The 22,264-nt window shown below is 37.5% G+C and overlaps 1 protein-coding gene across 9 annotated transcripts in view; it reads left to right on the top strand.

Annotated features, from left to right (window-relative positions):
* GSK3B (glycogen synthase kinase 3 beta) overlaps positions 1 to 22,264 on the top strand; it is a 202,189-nt gene that overhangs the window by 50,447 nt on the left and 129,478 nt on the right. For all 9 annotated transcript variants that reach the window (XM_027105772.1, XM_027105799.1, XM_027105768.1 and 6 more), the window contains exon 2: positions 18,142 to 18,335. In XM_027105772.1, coding sequence (XP_026961573.1) covers positions 18,142 to 18,335 — 194 coding nt within the window. The remainder of the gene's footprint in view (positions 1 to 18,141; positions 18,336 to 22,264) is intronic.

Genomic DNA, 22,264 nt, shown 5'->3' with positions numbered 1-22,264 from the left:
ACCAGAAGACCTCCAGCATTTAGAGGTTTGTAGAGGAGGAAACAGAATAGACAGGAGTCCCTCAATTATAAGCAAGGCTGTATTTTTTTTTTTTTTTTTTGCGGGGTGGTGGGGGTTGTTTTGGATGACCAGAGGTTCTGAAATGGAAATAAGGAGCAAGAAGGACATTATTTGAGATGTGTCGAGGAATTGAATCAGCCTCTGTGGGATTTCTGAAAGTAGTGTCCTTGGGGGAAATTATGTTTTCCTTAAGGCCAGCAGATGGGAGTTTGCTGATCAGAGTAAGAATTCAGAGGACATTGTAGAAGGGGAAGTCGAGTTGACTCAGATGAGAAGGATATATAGAGTAGATGGGAGATGAGAGTTAATAGTAAATAAGAGGGGCTTGTATTTCTGGCGAAGACTTAGGTAAACAAGGATATGCGGTGTGATAGATTTAGTCCTTAAAGTTTCTTGTAGGCTGGAGGGATCTATGGCCTTAGTGGTAAAATTTGGACAATTTCAAATAGTTGTTGGGGGAGGAACAGGTTTTTGTTGATGTAAATTGGCTTTAGTACTTTCTAGTTGTACTATGGTGAGGCTCTGGGCTGGCCAGTTCAATTCTTTTATTTATTAAATAGTAATAATACCTCGTTGATTGTTTTATGATTTAAATGAACAGTCACAGAGTGGTTCATAAAAGTTGAATCTGAATACGGATAGCCCTTTAGGAAATCTTTTAAATGTACATCATAATGAGTCATGATTTATCCAACTTATTTTCTTGTCACTCTTTTCTGTATTGAATATAAGAATCAATGCTTAATTGAAAAATAAACATTGGCTATGAGGCACTCAATCCATCTCTTCATAATACTGATTATACTCTATTTTAGAACTAAGGATAAGACATTCAGAAAGTAGGCCTTTGCTCTTTTTTTACTTTAGACAGTTCCTTAAGCGTACTTGGATATTTTAGAACCCAGTGATGAAAATGGTAGATTATAACAGTAATACTTCTATGAAAAGAGTATCTTTTTAGAACTTTAAGCAAATTCATCTTTAAAAAATTTACATGCTCAATTATAGAGAATTTGGAAATTACAAAGAGGTACAAAAAAGAAAATTTGTCTGTATTCTCACTATCCAGAGAAAAACTCCGTTTACTTTTTGATGTGTTTGTAATATTTTTTTTCAACATTGGGCTCACACAGTATATAGCAGTTTGTAACCTGCTTTTTCATGTAATCATGAGTATTTCCTTGTACACTTAAGTATTCTTTGAAAGTTAATTTTAATGGTTGTTTAATCTGTTCACTGGAGCATTGTCGTATTTACCTAGTTATTCTCTTATTTTGGAGTATCTAGATTGGTTTCAATTTATTGATATATATATTGCTTCAGTGAATATGAATGTCTACATAAAGCAATCATTCTCTCTCAGTTTATGATTACTTTTTTTTTAATGTTTATGTTCTTTATTTATTTTTGGCTGCATTGGGTCTTCGTTGCTGTGCACAGGCTTTCTCTAGTTGTGGCGAGTGGGGGCTACTCTTCATGTGGTACACGGGCTTCTCATTGTGGTGTCTTCTCATTGTGGAGCACGGGCTCTAGGCGCATGGGCTCAGTAGTTGTGGTGCACAGGCCTAGTTGCACAGCATGTGGGATCTTCCCGGATCAGGGATTGAACCCGTGTCCCCTGCATTGGCAGGTGGATTTTTAACCACTGCGCCACCAGGGAAGTCCCTCTGATTACTTTTTTCCCCACCATATTCCTAGAAAGGGAAATACTGAGTCAAAGGGTAGGGTTTTGTTGTTGTTTGTCATTGTTGATGCTTTTAAGGAAAAATATACTTAATACAGGATTTCATATTTAAGAATCTATATACATATGTGTATATATTTGTGGGTATGACATTATTTATTGTGCAATTCCAACAATGGTTGGTTTGTTTATGGATTTGGAGACCCCCTTGCAATAACAGATTCTACAGGGTCTCTTTGGCTCAAATGTTGCAACTACTACTGGAGATTATATTATATATAAACCTTCACTTCTCTCTCACACCTTATCTTTCACTGCTCTTACTCCAGCAGATACCTTCTCATTGCCCCTAACAAATACTCCTTCTTCATTAAGTGAACTTTTTTTCTAACATTCTTGCTTGATATTTGGGAACAATTTTAAGACTTTTTAACAGTTTTAAGATATTAATTCTCGAACACTGGGAGTGAAAGTGTAAATTGATAAAACCTCTAGAACTCAGTAAGAGCTAATTGTGTTTGAGGATGCCTAGTTTTATTGTATCCTTGTTAACCTCGAGTGTTTACTTTTTATTTTTTAATATTTGCTAATTTGCTGGGTATAAATGATAGCTATATTTGGGGGTAGGAGGAGTGACTGAAATAGTAACTTCTTTATTTCCCAACCTGTAACTGAATAAAAATTGGAAGGTGAGAATTAGGTTCTAAAACCTAGTGTTTGAAATTTATCCTCTTCATCTGGCTGCCATGAAATCATATACTTTAAGACCCAAAAAGGATCTAAAAGCTCATATTTATTCACTCCTTTCAGTTTACAGATAGGGAAAGTGAGGTTTAGAAAGGAGCTTCCTTGACTTTGCCAAAGTCATAAACCAAACAGTGGTACAAAAAAGCTGGCTTGTTTTTTCATAGCTAGTCTGTTGGCTTTTCTGCAAACATCCCCTGCCCCCCCACCCCTGCCCTTGTAGGTGACTAATTTTTTTCTGTTTGGATGCCTGATAGAATCTTTTTTACCCTTTAGTTTAACCAGGATATTTCAACCATTCTGAGTCAGTTCTTTCTGGTATACACCATAACTTTTTGTCCTGCAGATGTAGTTTGCTCAATTTCAAGGAAATTTGTATCTTTGAATACGTTTTCTACTCATGTGTTGGAATCCATTCTTGGAACAATAATTATCATTTTTGTTCTCCACATTTATTATCTTCTCAAGAATTACTTTAATCTCTTCATTGATTCCCTCTGCATTACTATGATTTCCTTTCCCCCTTGCATTAATTTTTCACCAAGTCTCTCCTGTTCTTTGCTGTTTCTAGTTTATTAGATCTGTGGTTGTTTTGCTAAGCTAAGGAACAAATTGAGAACTGTGGTAGGCTGAAAAATGAGCCCCCCAAAGATATCCATGTCAAACTTTAGCAACCTGTGAATGTTACCTTATTTGGAAAAAGGGTTTTTGCAGATTGCAGGTAAATTAAGGATCTTGAAATGAGACCATCCTAGATTATCCTGGTAGGATCTAAGTCCAACTGACAGATGTCCTTATGAGATACACAGAAGAGAGCAGACACACAGAGGAGGAGGCTATGTGACCATGGAGGCAGAGATTTGGAATCATGTGTCCACAAGGCCACAATGCAAGCAACGTGGACAGCTACCAGAAGCTAGAAGATGCAAGGGATGGGTTCTCTCCTACAGCCTGCGGAGGGAGTGCAGCCATGCTGACAGCTTGATTTCAGACTTCTGGTCTCCAGGACTGTGAGAATAATTTCTGTTCTCTTAAGCAGCCCAGTTTTTGGTAATTTGTTACTGCAGCCACAGGAAACTAATACAAGGACCAAAATAATTTTTCTATTTAATCTTTCTGTTGTTTTATGACCTTATCTTTGGACTCTTGTTTTAATTACTTTCTTTTTAAGTTCTCACTATTGGAAGGAATTTTTTTCCTGTTCTTCCAGATAAGTGTTTGATTTGGCTTTTGCATGTTTTTCCTGTAGTGTGTTTGTGTCAGTTTTTTTCAACTTTCTTATGGTTAAATTGGGCAGCTCTTTCCAGATCTTTTGTTTTGATACAATGTCTATCAGTGAATTCTTTCTTTTGCACCTTAGTTTGGATATCTTTGTCTTCTACTAATGTGGCCATTGTTTTTCAACCACTCTTCTGTAGCCTGAGGGGTATAGTAGGTAAAGAAGTCTATTAACCAGTGTAATCCTTTCTGAGCATTTTTTCCACCACTAAGCCATGGGTACATTCCATTTTTGTGGGCTTCTGTTTTTTCCCTCAATTTAGTATAATCTTGAAGACATCGGCCTTTTCAGCTTTTGCTGAGGTTCACCTGTGGTGTGTAAGGGGCTTTCGGGGGTAAAAAAAATTAGCTGCGGACTTCTCCTGGACCCTCCCTCCCCTACCTTGCCACTCCCAACTCCATAGCTACCTATGGCATTTTCATGTTCTACTTTTTACCATATTGAGGAGTATCATAGAGAGTTCTCAATACGTTGTCTTTTCACCATTTTCCTTCAGAATTGCTTTTAGACGTATGAGCAGTGTTAGGAACCATGCCGTAGTGTATTATTTTCACTGATGGTCATTGTTTTTCTAGAGGTAGCCTGCCAAAATGTCTAATTTTATAAATAATCTGCTTAATTAGAAACCATTCATCTCTCAGTGACATCAGTTTCATTTAAAGTATCTGATAGCTAAAGTAGTTAAACTACCTGTTTTTGCTGTAAAGCCAAAGTTGGGGAGATAGTGGATCTATTCTTCAAATGACCATTTCTGAGTTGCAGTGAATGTATACTGAGGTATCAGACAAGAAGTCATTTAATTCAATCTAGTGATACTGAAATGGTTTACAAACCTGCTTAGTAATACAGCTCCTGGCCTCTTCTCCAATCCCCTGCCTCCATTCTTTTTTGCTCACTTAGCTCTAACCACGCTGCCTTGGGCTTTGGGTGCCCCCACTTTTAGAGAGTATGTATTTTCATACTGTAAAATTCACTCATTTAAATGGTACAATTCATTTATCTTTAGTTTGTTTACAGGGTTGTGCAATCATCACCACAATCTAATATTAGAACATTTCCCTCATCTCGCAAAGAAATCTCTAACCCATTAGCAATCATTACCTATCTTCTCCCCCCCCCCCCCCCCCCACCCCAGGCAACCCCCAATTTACCTTCTGTAGATTTGCTTATTCTGGACATCTCATGTAAACAGGATCATGCAATATATTGTCTTTGTGACTGACTACCCTTCTTTTAGTCCCCTATTTTCCTGAACTCCTTCAATGTCTTTCTTTTAACATGCCTTTATTATCTTTTCCCATCCTGTTGTCCCTCCCCCCTTCACACTTCTTCAAATTTCAACCAAAATATATCACTCTCTCTAGGTGACCCAACCCTAATTAGGTTCTAGATCCTCCATTATGGGCTTCCTTGAATCCTGTAGTTCTCTTTTACATACTCTTATCTCATTTGTTATATAACTGGATAATTATTTGTATAAATAATCTTTGCTTTTCTCACTAGACTCTAGGTCCATGAAAGCAAGGAGTTTGTTGTTTGTTGTTGATTTTCCACTGTCTAGTCTAGGAAGAAATAACTACTTGGATGAATACATTCAGGTGCTCAACCCAGTGAGAGGTGGGAAGTTTTTAGAGAAGAGAGGGAGGGTATTAATTGTGTGTATTAACTCTCAGTGTAACAACACTACTCATAGTTGAAAACATAAGCTGAAAAATTAGAAAATTAGTGGTAAATTAGGCTTTATGTACATGTGTTGGACATAAGCATTGTCTATTACACTCTCCCAGAAATATGACTTGAGAAAATCTGTCACTAAAGGAAAGCTTAAGATGTTAGTGCCAGGTTAATTTCTGGAGTCCATTTATGTTGTTGACTAGATTATGTGGAATATTTATCCTACCCAAGAAGTGGAATAGCCCAACTAAAATATTCTCTCTTTTTAAAATTTGGAATCAAACATTTCAGGTTTCCAAGGACATTTGTAAATTATGGGTTCTGTTGTCTCCTTGGGACACAGTTTATTGCAGGAGCATGTTGCTTCACTTGCTTTGATGGATATATTAATGAATTTGTCAAGGTTCAACTGCTGTTATTGGTCTCTGAAGTCCACTATTTCTTCTCTATTTGTTATAGTACCTGGATTGTTTGGTACATTTGTTCTTTTCTCCCTTAATGTTTATTTGCTCCTTTTTGGATAATGCAGGGGCCTGGGGCAAAGGTATGTGACTATGGGTTGTGTGTATGGGGGTCTCAAAAATAGGGGGAAATAGTATATTTCTCCTTGATGAGATTTAAAGTAACATTTTAAGAGTAATAGTTCACATGGCTTTCTGTTGACCTTGTTGATCTACAAGATCATAAGTTGCACGAGACTGTTTACCAAATCAAATCTCTGAAGCCTTAAACTGTCTCTACCATTAAGCTCTTCTGTGGGTTCGTAGTTTCATTTTTTTATAATGGAAACTGGTGAGAAAGTATGATGGTGCTACAGATACTTACTTTATAATTAACTTTTATTACAGTGTATTTCATCTGTGAAGCATGAATGTGCACAGAATGGAGGGCTGTATTGGATGGAGTCTTGAAGGGAATCAACTCAGAAATGTCTTCATTGCAGTCTTGGTCCTGTTATTTGTATATATTTGCACCAGAATGTTTTTAAAAAGATTTTTGGAACTTCGTTTCTTGTTAAAGTTAATTTCATAATCTGGGCAGCCAGTGGTACCTTTTCCTGTTTGGCCTTTTCTTAGCAGCAGATTGATCTATTAGTAACGGAGTCGTCACTTGGAGTTAGAATAGCTGTTTTAATGTGGCCCCTCTTAATAGTTAGTGATTTCCAATGAGTCTCTTAACTTCCTGGAGTCTCAGTTTCCTCATCTGTGAAGTGGAAGTAATTTCATGAACTTCACAGGATTATTAAGGTTAAGTAAGGTATTATGTGAAAATAATTAGTAAGGTGTCTGGCTCTATTATGTTACAGGAAATACTGAACCCAGATTTTGAATAAATATTGAATCCAGATTTCATTAATAAATAAATAACTAAATTCTCTTTGAACAGAAAACTCCATGAAGGAAGGGTTCTTATTTATCTTATTCATTTTTGGGGACCCCAGTTCTTAGCACAATACCTATTTAGTACACAGAGAATGCTCATGTTTTTAAAAATAAATTTATTTATTTTTGGCTGCGTTGGGTCTTCGTTGCTGCGCACAGGCTTCTCTCTAGTTGCGGCGAGCGGGGGCTACTCTTCGTTGTGGTGCATGGGCTTCTCATTGCGGTGGCCTCTCTTGTTGCGGAGCACGGGCTCTAGGCGCTTGGGCTTCAGTAGATGTGGCATGTGGGCTCTAGAGTGCAGGCTCAGTAGTTGTGACGCACGGGCTTAGTTGCTCCATGGCATGTGGGATCTTCCTGGACCAGGGCTCGAACCCATGTCCCCTGCGTTGGCAAGCAGATTCTTAACCACTGTGCCACCAGGGAAGCCCCGATAATGCTTATTAAGCATGTGAAGAATTAATCAATAACAATGTATGTGAAGCAAAAATTCAACTGCATCTTCTTTTTCTGTTCTCAAGATTTTTGAAACTTTCTACAGTTAGCCTACTGTGTGCCATTAATGTGAGAGAATACTTACAAACTAGAAAGGTTGTATGTAACACAAACACATATGAGAATATTTTATAAAGCCACACACAGATGATTTATTAAAATACAAGTACTTGAAGTATAGGATTGCATTTCTGTCTCTCTTGTTCTCATTTTAAATGGTACTCACTTTCCCATTGACTTCAGAGTATGTGTTCCAGTGCTTCTGTAGATTGTGGGGGTATGGTATAAAAAAGGAACTTAGCCAGCAGTCACTGCTAATAGGCTTACGCTGGTCCTGTCCTGGTTTATCATTGGATCATGTAGGTAACAGTAGGAGATGACAGAGACCATCTGAAAAGGCAAGGTTAGCAAGGTAGGTGTTTCCCAAGGACGAGAGTTCTTTTTCTTTAAGTCCTCTTAGGCTTCTTACATTATAAGTTATGAGTCAGCAGTGTGAGAATTACTCTACCCTGGCATGGGGGTGTCCCAGCATGCTCTTCTGTGACCCACTAGTAAGAGGATCAGCCATACTTCTTAGGCAGTGGCAATTGAAGCCAACTCTTATTATAGTCCCACTGTGAGTGTAAGACTGTGTCATTTCAATGCTCTTTATTTAACAGAGCCCAGTTAGCTTCTCTTGTAGCAGAGCTTTGTGAGGAGAAATGCAGAGTGGACTCTGCTTTGTGAATTGACCCAGTTGATCTGTCATTACTCTTCCTCCATGGAAAGATGGGCCTGGGACTTGTCCTATTTAAATGGCATTGTTCTGTTCTCTAAAGTCCATTTTTGTGGGCAGAGTACTGGGGAATGTTGTCAGCTTTTGGAGGAAGGAAGAAAGGGGTAAATATGAAAACCAATATGGGTTTGATTCCAAAGGATTAGCATCAGTTGGAACAATGCTATTTAATATATTTTTCTCTTAGGCATATTTATTAACTATAAACGTAGTGTTATTACTCATGTAGTTATAAATGTAATCTAAAAATTAATTAACCACTATTTGAAAGTGTATGGTGTTCCTTATGGAAATGGAATTGACAGAACTCTTATTACCTGGTTATTTTATTTTTCATAGTTAAAGAGATTCTTGTAAAGTTCTTAGGAGGTACCCTATCTCATTTCCACTTTAACAGTTTAACAAGTTAAACTGTAACATTTTATGTTTATTTTCCTCCCAGATTATACAGAATAGTCTTAGCCTGTAAACAGATTGTGTTTTAAAAGTTCATCAGTTGTTTTGGAACTCAAAACATACTTTTTCACTGAAAGTTTTGTAAATATGTGAAATAAAAATAATTAGGTTCCCAGGCTATCCTACAAAAGCCTAACTAAGCCATAATTATAATTAGCTCAGATATCTACATACTATAGTGAAAAATAATAGAGAATAATAATATTCTCTATATTATATTATTACTGATAATATAATATCATATTATAATATTATTTTAGTAAAACTAAAACCCCCCCTAAAAATTAGTTTTGAAAAATTCTTCCAAATGCTGGTACTACTAGATTGATAAAGGGATTTAATCTGAGGGAGATGAGAAGTAGATAGAGACTATGGGAAACTGACATCTTTCTGGGTACTTTCAGGAGCTTAATAGATGGATGGGATTGGCTTTTTAACTCATGGCTTTACTTTCTCTTGATACTGGTGTAAGAGCAGAAGTGCTATCCTTTTGCTTACCAGCTGTGGTTAAGGTTGCTTTTTTAGTTCTTGAGTGGAATGAAGTGATAGGGAAAAGAAAGGGAGAGAAAGTTTCTTTTGGTAACTACAACTTGAAAACAAACAGACAGAAGGTGAAGTAACCTAGGATGTCTGTTGTCTGAGGTGGATTTAATTGACATAAGAATAATGCAAGTGTAAGGGAGTGGGGGGGAGAGTATAACAATGTGAATGATTCCTGTTCTGGGAGAGAGAAGGTGATAATAAGAAAGTGTGTTGAGTTAGACAACCCTGTGTTGGTCAGTAACTGGTGCTGGGTACCATTGGAAGCTGTTTAGAACTGGGAATGAGGAACAGTGTGCTAATTTGGTATTTATATTTGCACATATTTCAGAGTTGGTTTTTCATGATGTGGGATAGCATCTACCACCAAATATTACATAGATTTGGGGGTATTTTTTAAAATAAATACAATTATCATTATTAAGCAAATATGCTGTTATCTTTACATTTATGAAAAGTGAAATATTGTATGTTAATTATGTTAACATGTAATGGGTTTATTTTTGTTATTTCTGTTATTTTTAAATGAATTAATAAATCAGTATTTTTAAAACTTAAAAAAAAAGGGAAATATTGTAATTCAGCCAGATCAATAGGAGATTCCTAAAACTGTGTAATGTAGAGAGATTTAGTCTTCATATTTCTTTTTTGTTTCTTGATTAGAAAAATCATGCTTCCCTGCTTTTTCTGTCCCCAGTAGGTTTCTTATTTAGAATAAACCACACAAACCCCCCGCCCCCGCAGACGTGCCCCCACCAAAAAAAAAAAAGGCAGGAAATGTTTCTTCTGTTCCTGCAAAAGTAGCAGCTGTCGTTAACCAGTGGATTATTATTTTGTATTGTGATGAATCTGTTCAAGTACTTAAATTTTTGCTATCAGGTCACTGATTTGATTTTCCTCAGAGGAATTCTGACTCTCATTTTACTCATTTTAGATAGCCTTATGTATCAGGTAGCCTTATGTCTCAGGCAAAACGAAGCAATTTTTTATTGAAAGTATTTTTGCAGTTTATATTAAAATGTGTGAGGGGACTTCCCTGGTGGCGCAGTGGTTAAGAATCCGCCAGCCAGTGCAGGGGACACGGCTTCGAGCTCTGGTCCGGGAAGATCCCACATGTCGCGGAGCAACTAAGCCTGTGCCCCACAACTACTGAGCCTGTGCTCTAGAGCGCACATGCTGCAACTACTGAAGCCCGCGTGCAGCAATGAAGACCCAAACGAAGCCACAAATAAATAACTAAATAAATAAAAATTTTAAAAATGTGTGAGGATGCTTAAGTGGTACTGTTGGCTGAGTTATTTTTATGGATTTATTTTGGAATAGAAATAAATGGCTTGGTTTGCTTCCATTTTTATAGGCATTGGAAAGTGTGTTAAACTTGGGAATTGGACGACCTGGGCAATTTTGCTTATCTTTTGAGCTTCAGTTCTACAGTTCATTATTGGTTCTACCTCCCCCATAGGACTGTTGCCTGGATAAAGTGAGGTTATGGGTCTAAACATGTTCATAAACTATCAAGTGCTCCACAAATATGTTATTGGTGAAGATGATGTGTGGTGATCATGGTTGGTCCCAGGGAAAATTGTCAAACCACTGAATTTGTCTTTGCATTTTCTTCTCAGTCTACTGAGTGACCCAGTCCTTTTGAGAGATTACAGAGTCTTGTATCATTTTAGAGGAGGAATTAGAGGTACTTGTTGTAGTGACTTTAAGAATTTTAGCAGATTTCAAAGTTTAGTGGAATCCTATAGGAAGCTGTTCACTTATAAATGAGCAAATATTTTACAGCCTGCTACGTGCATAGGCATAAAATGGGTTACAGCAATAAACGTGTGATAAACTTGATTGTTCCCCTCATGGATTGGATATAGTTGTTAAATTGTAATTGATAAAGCACATGGGACCAACCTAGAGTAACCAAGTCTTCTGGGAGAAAACAGATCCTGTCCTTCCCCTCTTTCCTTTACTGCTGTTTGAAATATAGCATAAAATTTTAGGTTAATAACTTCTTTAAAATGCATATAAAAACACTTGTAAATTTGTATGCTGTGCTGTTGGAAAAGCAGTTTGGATTTAGGGGTGGAGATAACTTTGGTGCGTAGTTCAGGAGAAAGCAAGACTGAGTCAGGGTTTTGGGTTGTCAGAAGGTAATATTGAGCATTGAGGGGATGTGTGTCAGGACAAGAACAGACGTAATCCATTAAAAAGAAATTATAGAGTGCTGATTTTAATATTACGCTCACTAAAGACTAGAATAAATTATATCAGCTTTGTGAGAGCTATTTTTTGGCTTTCTTCTGGATTCACAGCTGTTCAATACTGAAGTTGCCAGAAGTGTGATCACTGCTCAGTGAATCATTGTGTTTTTTAAAGTAATTATTTGTTTCTTTAGTTTAAGTGTTTACCGTTTACTCTTCCCACCCATGTATGGTATACTGTTTCTTTGGTAATATGGTAAACTTCCTCATTAAGAAAGATTTTAATGTATTTGTCTACTTTCTCCCTGCTCCAAATTGGTCACTTTTTGTAAATCAAGCAGATAAGCATGTTTAAGACTTAAAGATTCTAATGTTAATTCCTAAAAGCCAAAGCTCTTTAGACACATGCTGCAAGCCTTTTAGACTTCCATGGGAAATAAACCTGTTTCTAAAATATTGATACATCTTGATACTGTTTCAAGTGAAGGCTTAAGACCAAGTAAAATGTTTATTAATTTTGGGTTTGGTTTAATTTTATTCCAGTTCACTTGAGTTAGAAAAAAGGAAAAAATGTGCTTGATTCCAGTTCATAGTTCATGAATAAAATAATATTTAAATTCAGACTGTTGAAAATTAGCATGGTTCATTCTGGTTTTTGGTTTAAAGTAAAATTTGGGTTTTAAGAGAAGATTTAAAATGTGAGTAAATTAAAATTAGTTCAAAAGGAGTATAGATAACTTGAAGTAAGAGTTTTGCATCAGAATCTTCTGTAAAATATTTAAAATTTTCAGTTTTGCTGAAAATAGAAGGTTGATTTTAGGACCTTAACCCCTGTGTGTTATTTTCATGGCATAGTCTTAAGCAAAGTAGTAGGGTACAGGTTTTAGAGTAAATGGATAGGTCTGAATCCTGTGGGTACACTTTATTGAAGGGGTTACTTTGGGCAAATTACCAACGAACCTTTCAAACATCCTAGTTTCTCCCATTTGTTAAATGATTATCTGAGTACATCACAAAGTTGTACGAATTAAATGGTATTATGGTTCTTTCTCACAATATGGTAGCTAGGGAGTTCCCTGGTGGCACAGTGGTTAAGAATCCCCCTGCCGGGCTTCCCTGGTGGCGCAGTGGTTGAGAGTCCGCCTGCCGATGCAGGGGACACGGGTTCGTGCCCCGGTCCGGGAAGATCCCACATGCCGCGGAGCGGCTAGGCCCGTGAGCCATGGCCGCTGAGCCTGCGCGTCCAGAGCCTGTGCTCTGCAACGGGGGAGGCCACAACAGTGAGAGACCGGCGTACAGCGGAAAAAAAAAAAAAAAAAGAATCTGCCTGTCAATGCAGGGGACACGTGTTCGAGCCCTGGTCCGGGAAGATCCCACATGCCGCGGAGCAACTAAGCGCGTGCGCCACAACTGAATCTGCACTCTAGAGCCCCGCGAGCCACAGCTACTAAAGCCCGCATGCCTAGAGCCCGTGCTGCGCAACAAGAGAAGCCACCGCAATGAGAAGCCCGCGCACCATTCTGAAAAGTAGCCCCCACTCGCCGCAACTAGAGAAAGCCGTGCTCAGCAACAAAGACCCAACTCAGCCAAAACAAAACAAAACAAAACAGTGGTTGCTAGAACTGCATTAAGAATCATTGGGGCGGGGGGCTTATTTAAAATACAGTTTCGGGCTTCCCTGGTGGCGCAGTGGTTGAGAGTCTGCCTGCCAATGCAGGGGACACGGGTTCGTGCCCCGGTCCGGGAGGATCCCACATGCCGCGGAGCGGCTGGGCCTGTGAGCCATGGCCGCTGAGCCTGCGCGTCCGGAGCCTGTGCTCCACAACGGGAGAGGGCACAACAGTGAGAGGCCCGCGTACCGCAAAAAAAAAAAAAATACAGTTTCTGCCCTACTGCAGATTTACTGAGTCTTTCTAGTGGTGAAATTCTAGAATCTTCATTCTTAGTAAACTCTCCCAGGTGACTCTTACGTCCACTGCGAGTGGTGCTTCCAAACTGTAAAATAGTACTCAAGGAATATACTTATATATGTATTGATGTAAATTGAGCTTCAGACCTCAGAGATGTCCCTTGCCCAGTTCTTATCCATTGCTGCATATTGATGCTCTGAAGAAACCAAAATTACTTGGAAAAGGGTTATGAACAGAGTAATTCTCCTACCTGTAAATAGATACACATGTGGCAAATTGTGTTATTTGTTTTGGCTGCTTGTTGTTGCCATGTTTTTAGTAAACCTTCCATTCTGTTTTGCTATTTTTAAGGTTTCTATATACCTTATCCCTAGGGATTTGTATCTGATCAATGGCAAGTGCAAGAAGTTAAAACACTACTAACTGTTTAGCAGGAAGTAGTCATTTCCCAAATCCTAATAATTCTGCTCAAGTGATTTTTATATAAATTCAAGAGCAGACATTTGCTGGGCCACCTGCATTGTGCTGAACCCTCTGCTAATAAGTACTAGGGAAATAAATCTAAATGATTTAGGTAATGTCTGGCTTTCCTAAGAGCTCATAGTCAAGTGGGGGGCTCGGACTCTTAATAATTATAGAACATTGTGATCAGCACTGTAGTAGGGCATGTACCTGGTGGTAAAAGAGCATAGCAGAAGAATTTTTTTTTTTCAATTCCCACTACCAATAATTCTTCAGAGAAACTATAATTTATTGAGCACTCACTATATGGCATGTACTTAAAAAACAAAACAAAACAAAACTGCTTAACCTGTGTTATTTAATCATTACAACAACCCTATGAAGTAGCAGCTATTTACATTTTATAGATACTAAGTGGTAGAATACGTGATTCAAACCTTGGTCTGACTTCAGAGCCCATATTAACACCATTATGCCTCTCTCTAAGGACAAAAATGACTGATTTGTTTTTCTTAAGATTAATTTTATGGTTCTTCAGAATTGATGCTTGTTAATCATTTGGCATGGTATCTGCCTGTGATTGAAAATGTGGTATTGCACTATCAAGGACTTGGGAGTCTTTTCTGTCTCACCTTTATCCTCTATCACCCTATGTTTTCCTTTCATTTCTAGAAGTGATATACAGGAAAACATCTCCAAAAGCCAGCTCATGTATAACATCTGTCCTTTTTTTTTTTTTTTTGCGGTACGCGGGCCTCTCACTGTTGTGCCCTCTCCCGTTGCGGAGCACAGGCTCCGGACGCGCAGGCTCAGTGGCCATGGCTCACGGGCCCAGCTGCTCCGCGGCATGTGGGATCTTCCTGGACCAGGGCACGAACCCGTGTCCCCTGCATCGGCAGGCGGACTCTCAACCACTGCGCCACCAGGGAAGCCCCTAAAATTTTTTATCGTGCTGTTGACATTAGGATTGATTTGACTGATTCAGCTGCTTAGTTTGCATTCTCTTTCTTTCTTCATAGTTTTGCTCCAAGTTATGAGAGCAGTTGCACACTCGCTAGAGCTTCCACATCATAGGGTAGAGGCCCTATTTCTGGACAATAATAAGCTTATTTTAGAATTTGTCTAACTCTGATGTTCTGTGGACCTCAGTTCCTTGTTTCTTATTTCTTTTGCTTATTAATTTTTATGTTGTTTTCATGTCTCTAAGCTGTTGTGTTTATTTAGGGGAGGACATCTTGCTTTAATAGAAGTTCCTTAGCCATATACTTAGGATAAAGAGTTATTTGAAGTTTAATTTAAAAACCTGAAAATTTGACAGTGGTCAGTGTTTCCCCTTCAGACTATCTTAATCATGCCTGAAAATAAGGTTTTTTGGTTCTTTTAAGTAATTTATATAATAATATTTTTCAATAGACTGTTATATTGTTTTTGAACATCCATAAACATAGCTATCTGTTATATCTCTTCATGAGAAACAATAGTCAGAGCTAGTTTCCTTACTAATCCTATTGTTAGGTTAAAAAGCTTCATAAAAATACCTTGTATCCTCCTTGTATCATACCGGGTGTGCTGGTTTCTCTGGGCTTTGTAGACTTTTAATTTTCTGCTATTTCTACACGGGAGACATTCTTCTGGAGGTAAAGGAAGATTTAATATAGATAATCGTTGCTGACTTTGTTCAGTTTATTTAGTAGTATGACTTATTAACATCTCTAAAAGCCTCCTAGTTAAAAAGGGTCACAGTTGAATCATTAAGAAATACTAAAATTAGAATGTCAGTGTCAGATACCTCCTAAATATTTACATATGCCCAAAGTGGCCTTTTGGGTTTTGGATGGATCGATTGTTCTGAGGAGTGACTTCAGAAGACAAAAAAATGTAACCACAAGGTGTTGCTGTGTTTGAGAGACTGAGAACAAGACTGCACATATCATTTTGGGATACATATAAGGGGCTTTGTAAAATTGTATTCTGTATTTAACAGCCTTCAATTGAAAGTGGTTGTTCTGTTGCATACCACCTTTCCATTGCTTTATGAGGAGTCTTTTGTGGTTTATATATTTAAGATTTATCCACTGTGCTAAAGAATAGGGTATTTAATTCTATGTTCTAATCAGAATAGGAAATTCATACCACCTGAGTGAATTTTAGTTGTAATAGAGGATCCCAGGAGTTCTCTGGCCAGAAGAGAGTGCCTGAAACTGAGCTGTTCCCACTGCTTTGCTGTTGTTGCTCCTGAGAGACAGTGGCATTTTTTAGGGACCAATTTTATTGTAGTTGGTGTGAAGCTCATGATACCATGCATTCTGGGAAATTCAATATTGGGCAAAGTGGTGACTTTTTTTTAAATTTTTTAATGAGGCATGTCTGTTATGAATTCTAGCTTTTCATGAGGATTTTGGTTTCTTGGTAGCAGTGTTTAAAATGCTGCTCTGTTGTTAAGATCCAAAGTTATGCAGTTTCTAGTAGCAAAAGTTAAATTGTTTGAACATCACAGAATCAATTGTTTTATATTTTTGTTTTCCATATGCTTTTGCTTTGGGATAACTTTCAAACTAATGTTGCCAAAGTATCTTTGGAAAAAGCTCTTTAGCTATTAATAAATGAATAATTGAGGACTGAAAACTACAAAAGATTATTCATGTATTCTCTTACTATTATTCTGGAACTGACCTTTTTTACATCATATTTTCAGAAACATCTGCTTCTTGGGGGGTGGGGTGGGTAATGGTATATGAAGTCGGTCTTTCAGCTGTAGTAGGAAGGTTGTAAAATAATGGCAGAGGCAGCCTGATGTGAATGAAGAGTTCTTTTACTTAAAGCTTTATGATATTGGACAAGTTAATCTCTCTTACTTTCCTTATTTGCATAGTAAACATGGCCCTCCATTTAAGTATTAGAGTAGATGAAACAATCGGAAAGTTCTTTTGTACAGTGAAATTTTATACAGCTGTTATTTTATTGCTGAGTCAGCAAATTGCAGTGCCAAATGGTGACATGCTTTTCCTTGGCACACTAGCTGCTGACTGTCCCATGCATTACTAATGCTCATACCAAGTGTGAGCATTAACACCGGTAACCCCCGGTGTTACCTTGCCATTCTTTACAGCTCTGCTATTTCAGATCTCTGATGGAGCAGTCTGAAGAGCTTGGTGATTTCTGAATAAAAATTCCAGGATGCTTAGGCTCAAAGAGCCATTGTTCCTTGTATACCCAGGATTTCCTACTAGTGGGAGAATATAGTCTGTAAGAGTTCTCAGCAGTTTCTCTAACTGCTCAAAAGAGAACAGAGTAAACCTTTTAATTTTTACTAAGATAGTGACCAGAGGTTTTTGTTGTTGTTGTTTGGTTTGGTATCTAGGGTTAAATATTACATTATTTTTCTTCTATGAGGTTAGTATGAATTCAGTGAGCATCTTAAAAATAAAATTGCTATAATGGAAGAGTAAAAGAGAGAAGAAAAAGAAGTGAAGTTTAGTCAGTGAGCCTAAGGACTTACATTGTAGTGAGAATTGGTTTTAGATTTGTCAGGAAAGAGAGAACAAGCACGAAGTCATAATTGCTACTTCACAAAGATTGTAGTCCCTAGAATCTTTGTGTATTCTGGAATCACTAAAAGAACAATTTTAAGCTTCTTAAAATTAAGTGCTAGGTAGTATAGAATGGTTTAGAATAGTTTAAGAATTCCGAGATATGAACTGTGCTTAGTCAAGAAGGAGGTGGCTCTTGAGCTTGAATTGAAGAGTCTTTGGATTGTTACTGGCGAGGAGAGAAGGCAGAAGAGTTAAGGAGATGGTCATGAGTGGGCAGAGACCCCAGAGCTGGAGAGCTAGTTATGAATGAGGCTCAGTTCAGAATGGGTTTGATTTTTCTTTTAAGTTTTGCATCTCTTACCCCCAAATTTAACATTCCGCTATTTCTTTTACCCATCAGACCTTTCTTGGAAAGGCATCATTATTTTCTGAAGAAGAAATAAGACACGGAGAAGCAAAAACTCAAAGCCTTACCTTCCTAAAGGGAGAGTGGTCTGAATAGAGTCAGCATATTTAGACTTTTTCAATTGCACTTATCTTATTTTCAAGTAAAATAAGAAAGCCCTGAGGAAAGAATTAGGGCCTTTAGAGTTGGACAGATAAGGATTCTTTCGTGGGTCCATCATTCGCCTTTTGACTGAACAAATGTAACATTCTTCTCATTATGTTTAATATAGGAACAGTTCTGTCTACTTCATGGGGTTGTTTTCATTAAATGAAGTCATATATATAAACTAAGCATGGTGTCTGGTCTATGGAATGACTGAATAAATGGTGGTTAAAATAATTACTTATAATTGAAACAAATAGTTGAAGTAATACTATGTGATAAACTAAGATGAGCATTTAAAAATAATTTGTAGTAAAGAATATAGTTTACTTGGTATACTTTGGCAGTTTTCTCTGTTGAATTCTTTACAGTTCTCATTTATCTATCCCTTATTTCTTTTAGGAGACAAGGATGGCAGCAAGGTGACCACAGTGGTGGCAACTCCTGGGCAGGGTCCAGACAGGCCACAAGAAGTCAGCTATACAGACACTAAAGTGATTGGGAATGGGTCATTTGGTGTGGTATATCAAGCCAAACTTTGTGATTCAGGAGAGCTGGTTGCCATCAAGAAAGTATTACAGGACAAGAGATTTAAGGTAAGACCTTCAGTATTTCATGTATTTTGTTGCTGTCAATACATGTAAATAATTATTTTTTCAGTTGTTTCTCTTTGCTTTAAATTTCATTTATTGAACAAATTTTTATTCAGCTCAACTACTGTAGTGACTTTATTTCACATTGTGTATTATGTAGAGATAAAATTTACTGAATATTGCAGTATTTTTTTTTTGAACTGCTGTGAGTGACATATGTATTTAAAATGCTGTGAAATGTAGATTTTAATTTCTATTTTAAAATGTGACCTTTCTCTGCCTTGGTTGTCATTGGTGTAGGAGACCAGAGAAACATTACCTGTAGCATATGATCATTTGGTACAGTTGACTATGCTTCCTCTCTTGAAAAATTTCCTTTGAGTCAGTGATATAACACTATCATTTTTTTCCCCCATAACTGACCTTTCTTTGCTATCTTCTTATGTCTCCCTTTCATCTGCCCCTAGAAAGCAGTACTCCCCACAGTTCAGCTTATTTTTATTTCTTACACCGTCTCTTTAGGGTGTCCTGTACATAGATGGTCAGAGTCACCTGTACGTTATGGTATAGTGGAGAATCAGTGAGACCTGCGCTCTAATCAAGGCTCTGCCATTAACAAGCCATGCAACTCTGTTCCCTTCCCTACTCTTCCCACCTGTGCAACATTTTACTGAGAGTCTCCTGTGTACTAGGAACTGTGCTAAACATTGAGGGATTAAAAAAAAAATAAGAGGTGATCACTGCTCTGAAATAGCACACAGCCTAGTGTCTGTATGCTCCAGAATGTCCTGAACTTTCTAAAGAGATTTAAAAAAAAAATTCTGAAGTTTTTGTCTTCAATTCTCTCTCTCCCAAGCACTAGTACCATGTTGCCCAGTCTGAAGGTACTGTTATTTCATATTGGCAAGGTTTCTTATCTAACTCTGACTTAAACTTTCAATCTTAAAGGAAATCCTCTCTATTGGCTCCCATTCCTTGTGGCTCTTTCCTTCTAATGGTTTTCTCATTTACCTGTCATTCAGGCTCTTTCATTCTCTCATACCTCATATCCAGTGATTACCAAATTTGGTTGATTCCCCCCACCCCACCCCGCCAACTGCCTTGTTGAGCTATACCTTCTTTCCTTTTCTCATCACTGCTATTCTAGCCAGACCTTTGTCATTATTTGGCTTAACGACTAGTAAGACTCTTGCCTCTGATCTTCTCACTTCCAGTCTTTCTGTATACCAACATTAGAATAATCCCACAGTTCAGTTTGGTCATGTTGTTTCTCCTACACACAAATCTTCTATGGGTTCCTCATAGCCTAGAAAATAAAGCCTGCCCAGTTTTAATTGTACATTCGGGAGCTTCTATAGTCTTGCCTTATCTCCAGATATTCAGCTTTTACAAACCTTATGTATCACTATCTTTGAGATATATTGGTTTTTATGGCCTCTCTGCTTTTGTTCAGTTTCCCTTCTGTCACTTGCATTCTCCTGCTCTCTAAACCGTGTGCATATATAAAGATCCATGTCAGTTTCTTCCTTTATGAAATTTCCCAGATGATTCCAGCCAGCCCTATGGATCTTGCTAGTCTAGATTCCTTGAACACTTATTGTTCATAAACTAGGAAATTCCAAATTTTTTCATGACAAGGACTCCATTTTTATTATGTGTGTCTCCAGGATATCCACACATTTAATGTGTTTTTGAATTAATAGTTGCTGATAGCAGATACTTATCAAATCCTTAAAATATGCCAGGTGATCTAAGGCTTTTACATGAGTAGTTTTATAGGAGCTTTACTGTTAGTCCTGTGATATTGGTACTGTTATTATTCAGATAAGGAAACCTACACACAAAGAGATTATAAATTAACTTGTCCAGGGTCATACAGTTAGCAAGTGGATAGATGGGCAGGTATTTGAATCCAAGCAGTCTGACTCCAGAGTGCTTTATTATATTTTATCATTGCTGTATCAAACCAGTATATTCTGTTCAGAAGATACTTCGGTTAGTTCTTCTTTTTCTTGCTTTTTTTTTTTTTTTTTTAGATAAATGTATTTATTTATTTATTTATGGCTGTGTTGGGTCTTCGTTTCTGTGCGAGGGCTTTCTCTAGTTGCGGTGAGCGGGGGCCACTCTTCATCGCGGTACATGGGCCTCTCTTGTTGCAGAGCATAGGCTCCAGACGCACAGGCTCAGTAGTTGTGGCTCACGGGCCCAGTTGCTCCGTGGCATGTGGGATCTTCCCAGACCAGGGCTCGAACCCGTGTCCCCTGCACTGGCAGGCAGATTCTCAACCACTGCGCCACCAGGGAAGCCCTTTCTTGCTTTTTAAAAAAAATTTAATTTTTCCCTTTATCATAGTTAAGTTATTCAACTGAAATACAATTTGGTTCATCTGTTTTTGTATGTATCCCTTTGTAGAACTTTATCCCCATTCTTTTTGACTTTTTAAAAAAAATTTATATTTTCAGTCTGTGAAACGCTAATGTGGTTCTAAAAGTCAGAGATACACAAATGTCATTCCCTCTGTCTTGTTTCCACTCACTCCCTCTAGATAGCCAATCTCATTATGTTCTGATTTATTTTTTCTGGGTTTCTTTTGCACAAATGAGCAGTAAGTGTACAATCATCCCTTGGTATCCACAGTGGACTGGTTCCAGGACACCCAGTGGATACCAAAATCTGCAGATGCTCTAGTTCCGTATATAAAATGGTGTGGTATTTCCATGTAACCTAAGCTCATCCTCCCATATACTTTAAACCATCTCTAGAATACTTATAATACCTTGTTGATGCTATGTGAATAGTTGTAAATACAATTTAAATACTATGTAAATAGTTGCTGATGTGGCAAACTGAAGTTTTGATTTTTGGAACTTTCCAGAGCTTTTCCCCCCTGAATATTTTTGATCCCAGCTTGGCTGAATCCCTGGTTGCGGAATCCATGAATGCAGAGGGTAGACTGTAGTTCTCTTTTTTTCTTTCTTACACAAAGTGTAGTATTAGAGATACTCTTTTGTACTTTCTTTTTCTGTTAACTATAGTTCCTGAAAGTCATATCAGTTCAGAGATTTTTCTCATCCGTTTTAGAGCTTCATAGTATTGCAGAGTTGATTCCAACCATTCTTCTATATATGGATATTGAATTACTTTTCAATATTTTGTCATCTCCAAGGGGGCTGTTATGAAAAACTTTGTGCATAGGTATTTATTATTAGATGTGTATCTTCACAATAAATTAAGAGAACTAGGGCTGCTGAATGAAAACATAAACATATATGTAGTTTTGTATGATACTGCTAAATTCCCCTGCATAAGAGCTTGTACAGATTTGCATTCTCTCTAGTAATATATGAATGCCTATTTACCAACAAGGTTTGACAACGTGCATTGATTTACTTTTTCAGTTTTTGCCAATCTGATAGGTGAGAAATGGTATCTCATTGTAGTTTTAATTTACAATCTTATGAATGTAGTTTAACATCCTTTCATGTGTTTAATGTCCATTTTTATCATATCTGGATTTTAGTTGTGATTAGAAAGCCTCTTCCTTATAAAGCCTTATAGAAAGCCTTTTCCTCAGGTTAAAGAGAAATTCATCCATATTTTCTAGCACTTGTAAGTTTTCACTTTTTACAGTTAGATCCCTGATCCATTTGAAGTTTGTTCCCGTTTGTGGAGTTTATTCCTATGTATGGTATGAGTTATTGATCTAATTTTATCCTTTCTAAATCATTAATCATTTATCTCATTTATTAAAAAGTCTATGTTTGTTCCAGTGATTTGAGATGCTATTGTTATTATATGCTGAATTTCCACGGTAATTTGGTCAATTTCTGGACTTTCCATTCTGTTCTACTAGGTCATTTGCATATATCTAAGTCAGTACCACATTGTTTTAATTATAGAGCTCTATAGTATATTTCAGTGTCTGGTAGGGC

Source organism: Aethalodelphis obliquidens, unplaced genomic scaffold (genome assembly GCF_003676395.1).
Source record: "Aethalodelphis obliquidens isolate GAN/ISIS:26980383/991018 unplaced genomic scaffold, ASM367639v1 scaffold1, whole genome shotgun sequence".
Taxonomy (NCBI): Eukaryota; Metazoa; Chordata; class Mammalia; order Artiodactyla; family Delphinidae; genus Aethalodelphis; species Aethalodelphis obliquidens.
The sequence above is the reverse complement of the archived record's forward strand: the minus strand, read 5'-3'. Positions and strand labels throughout refer to the sequence as shown.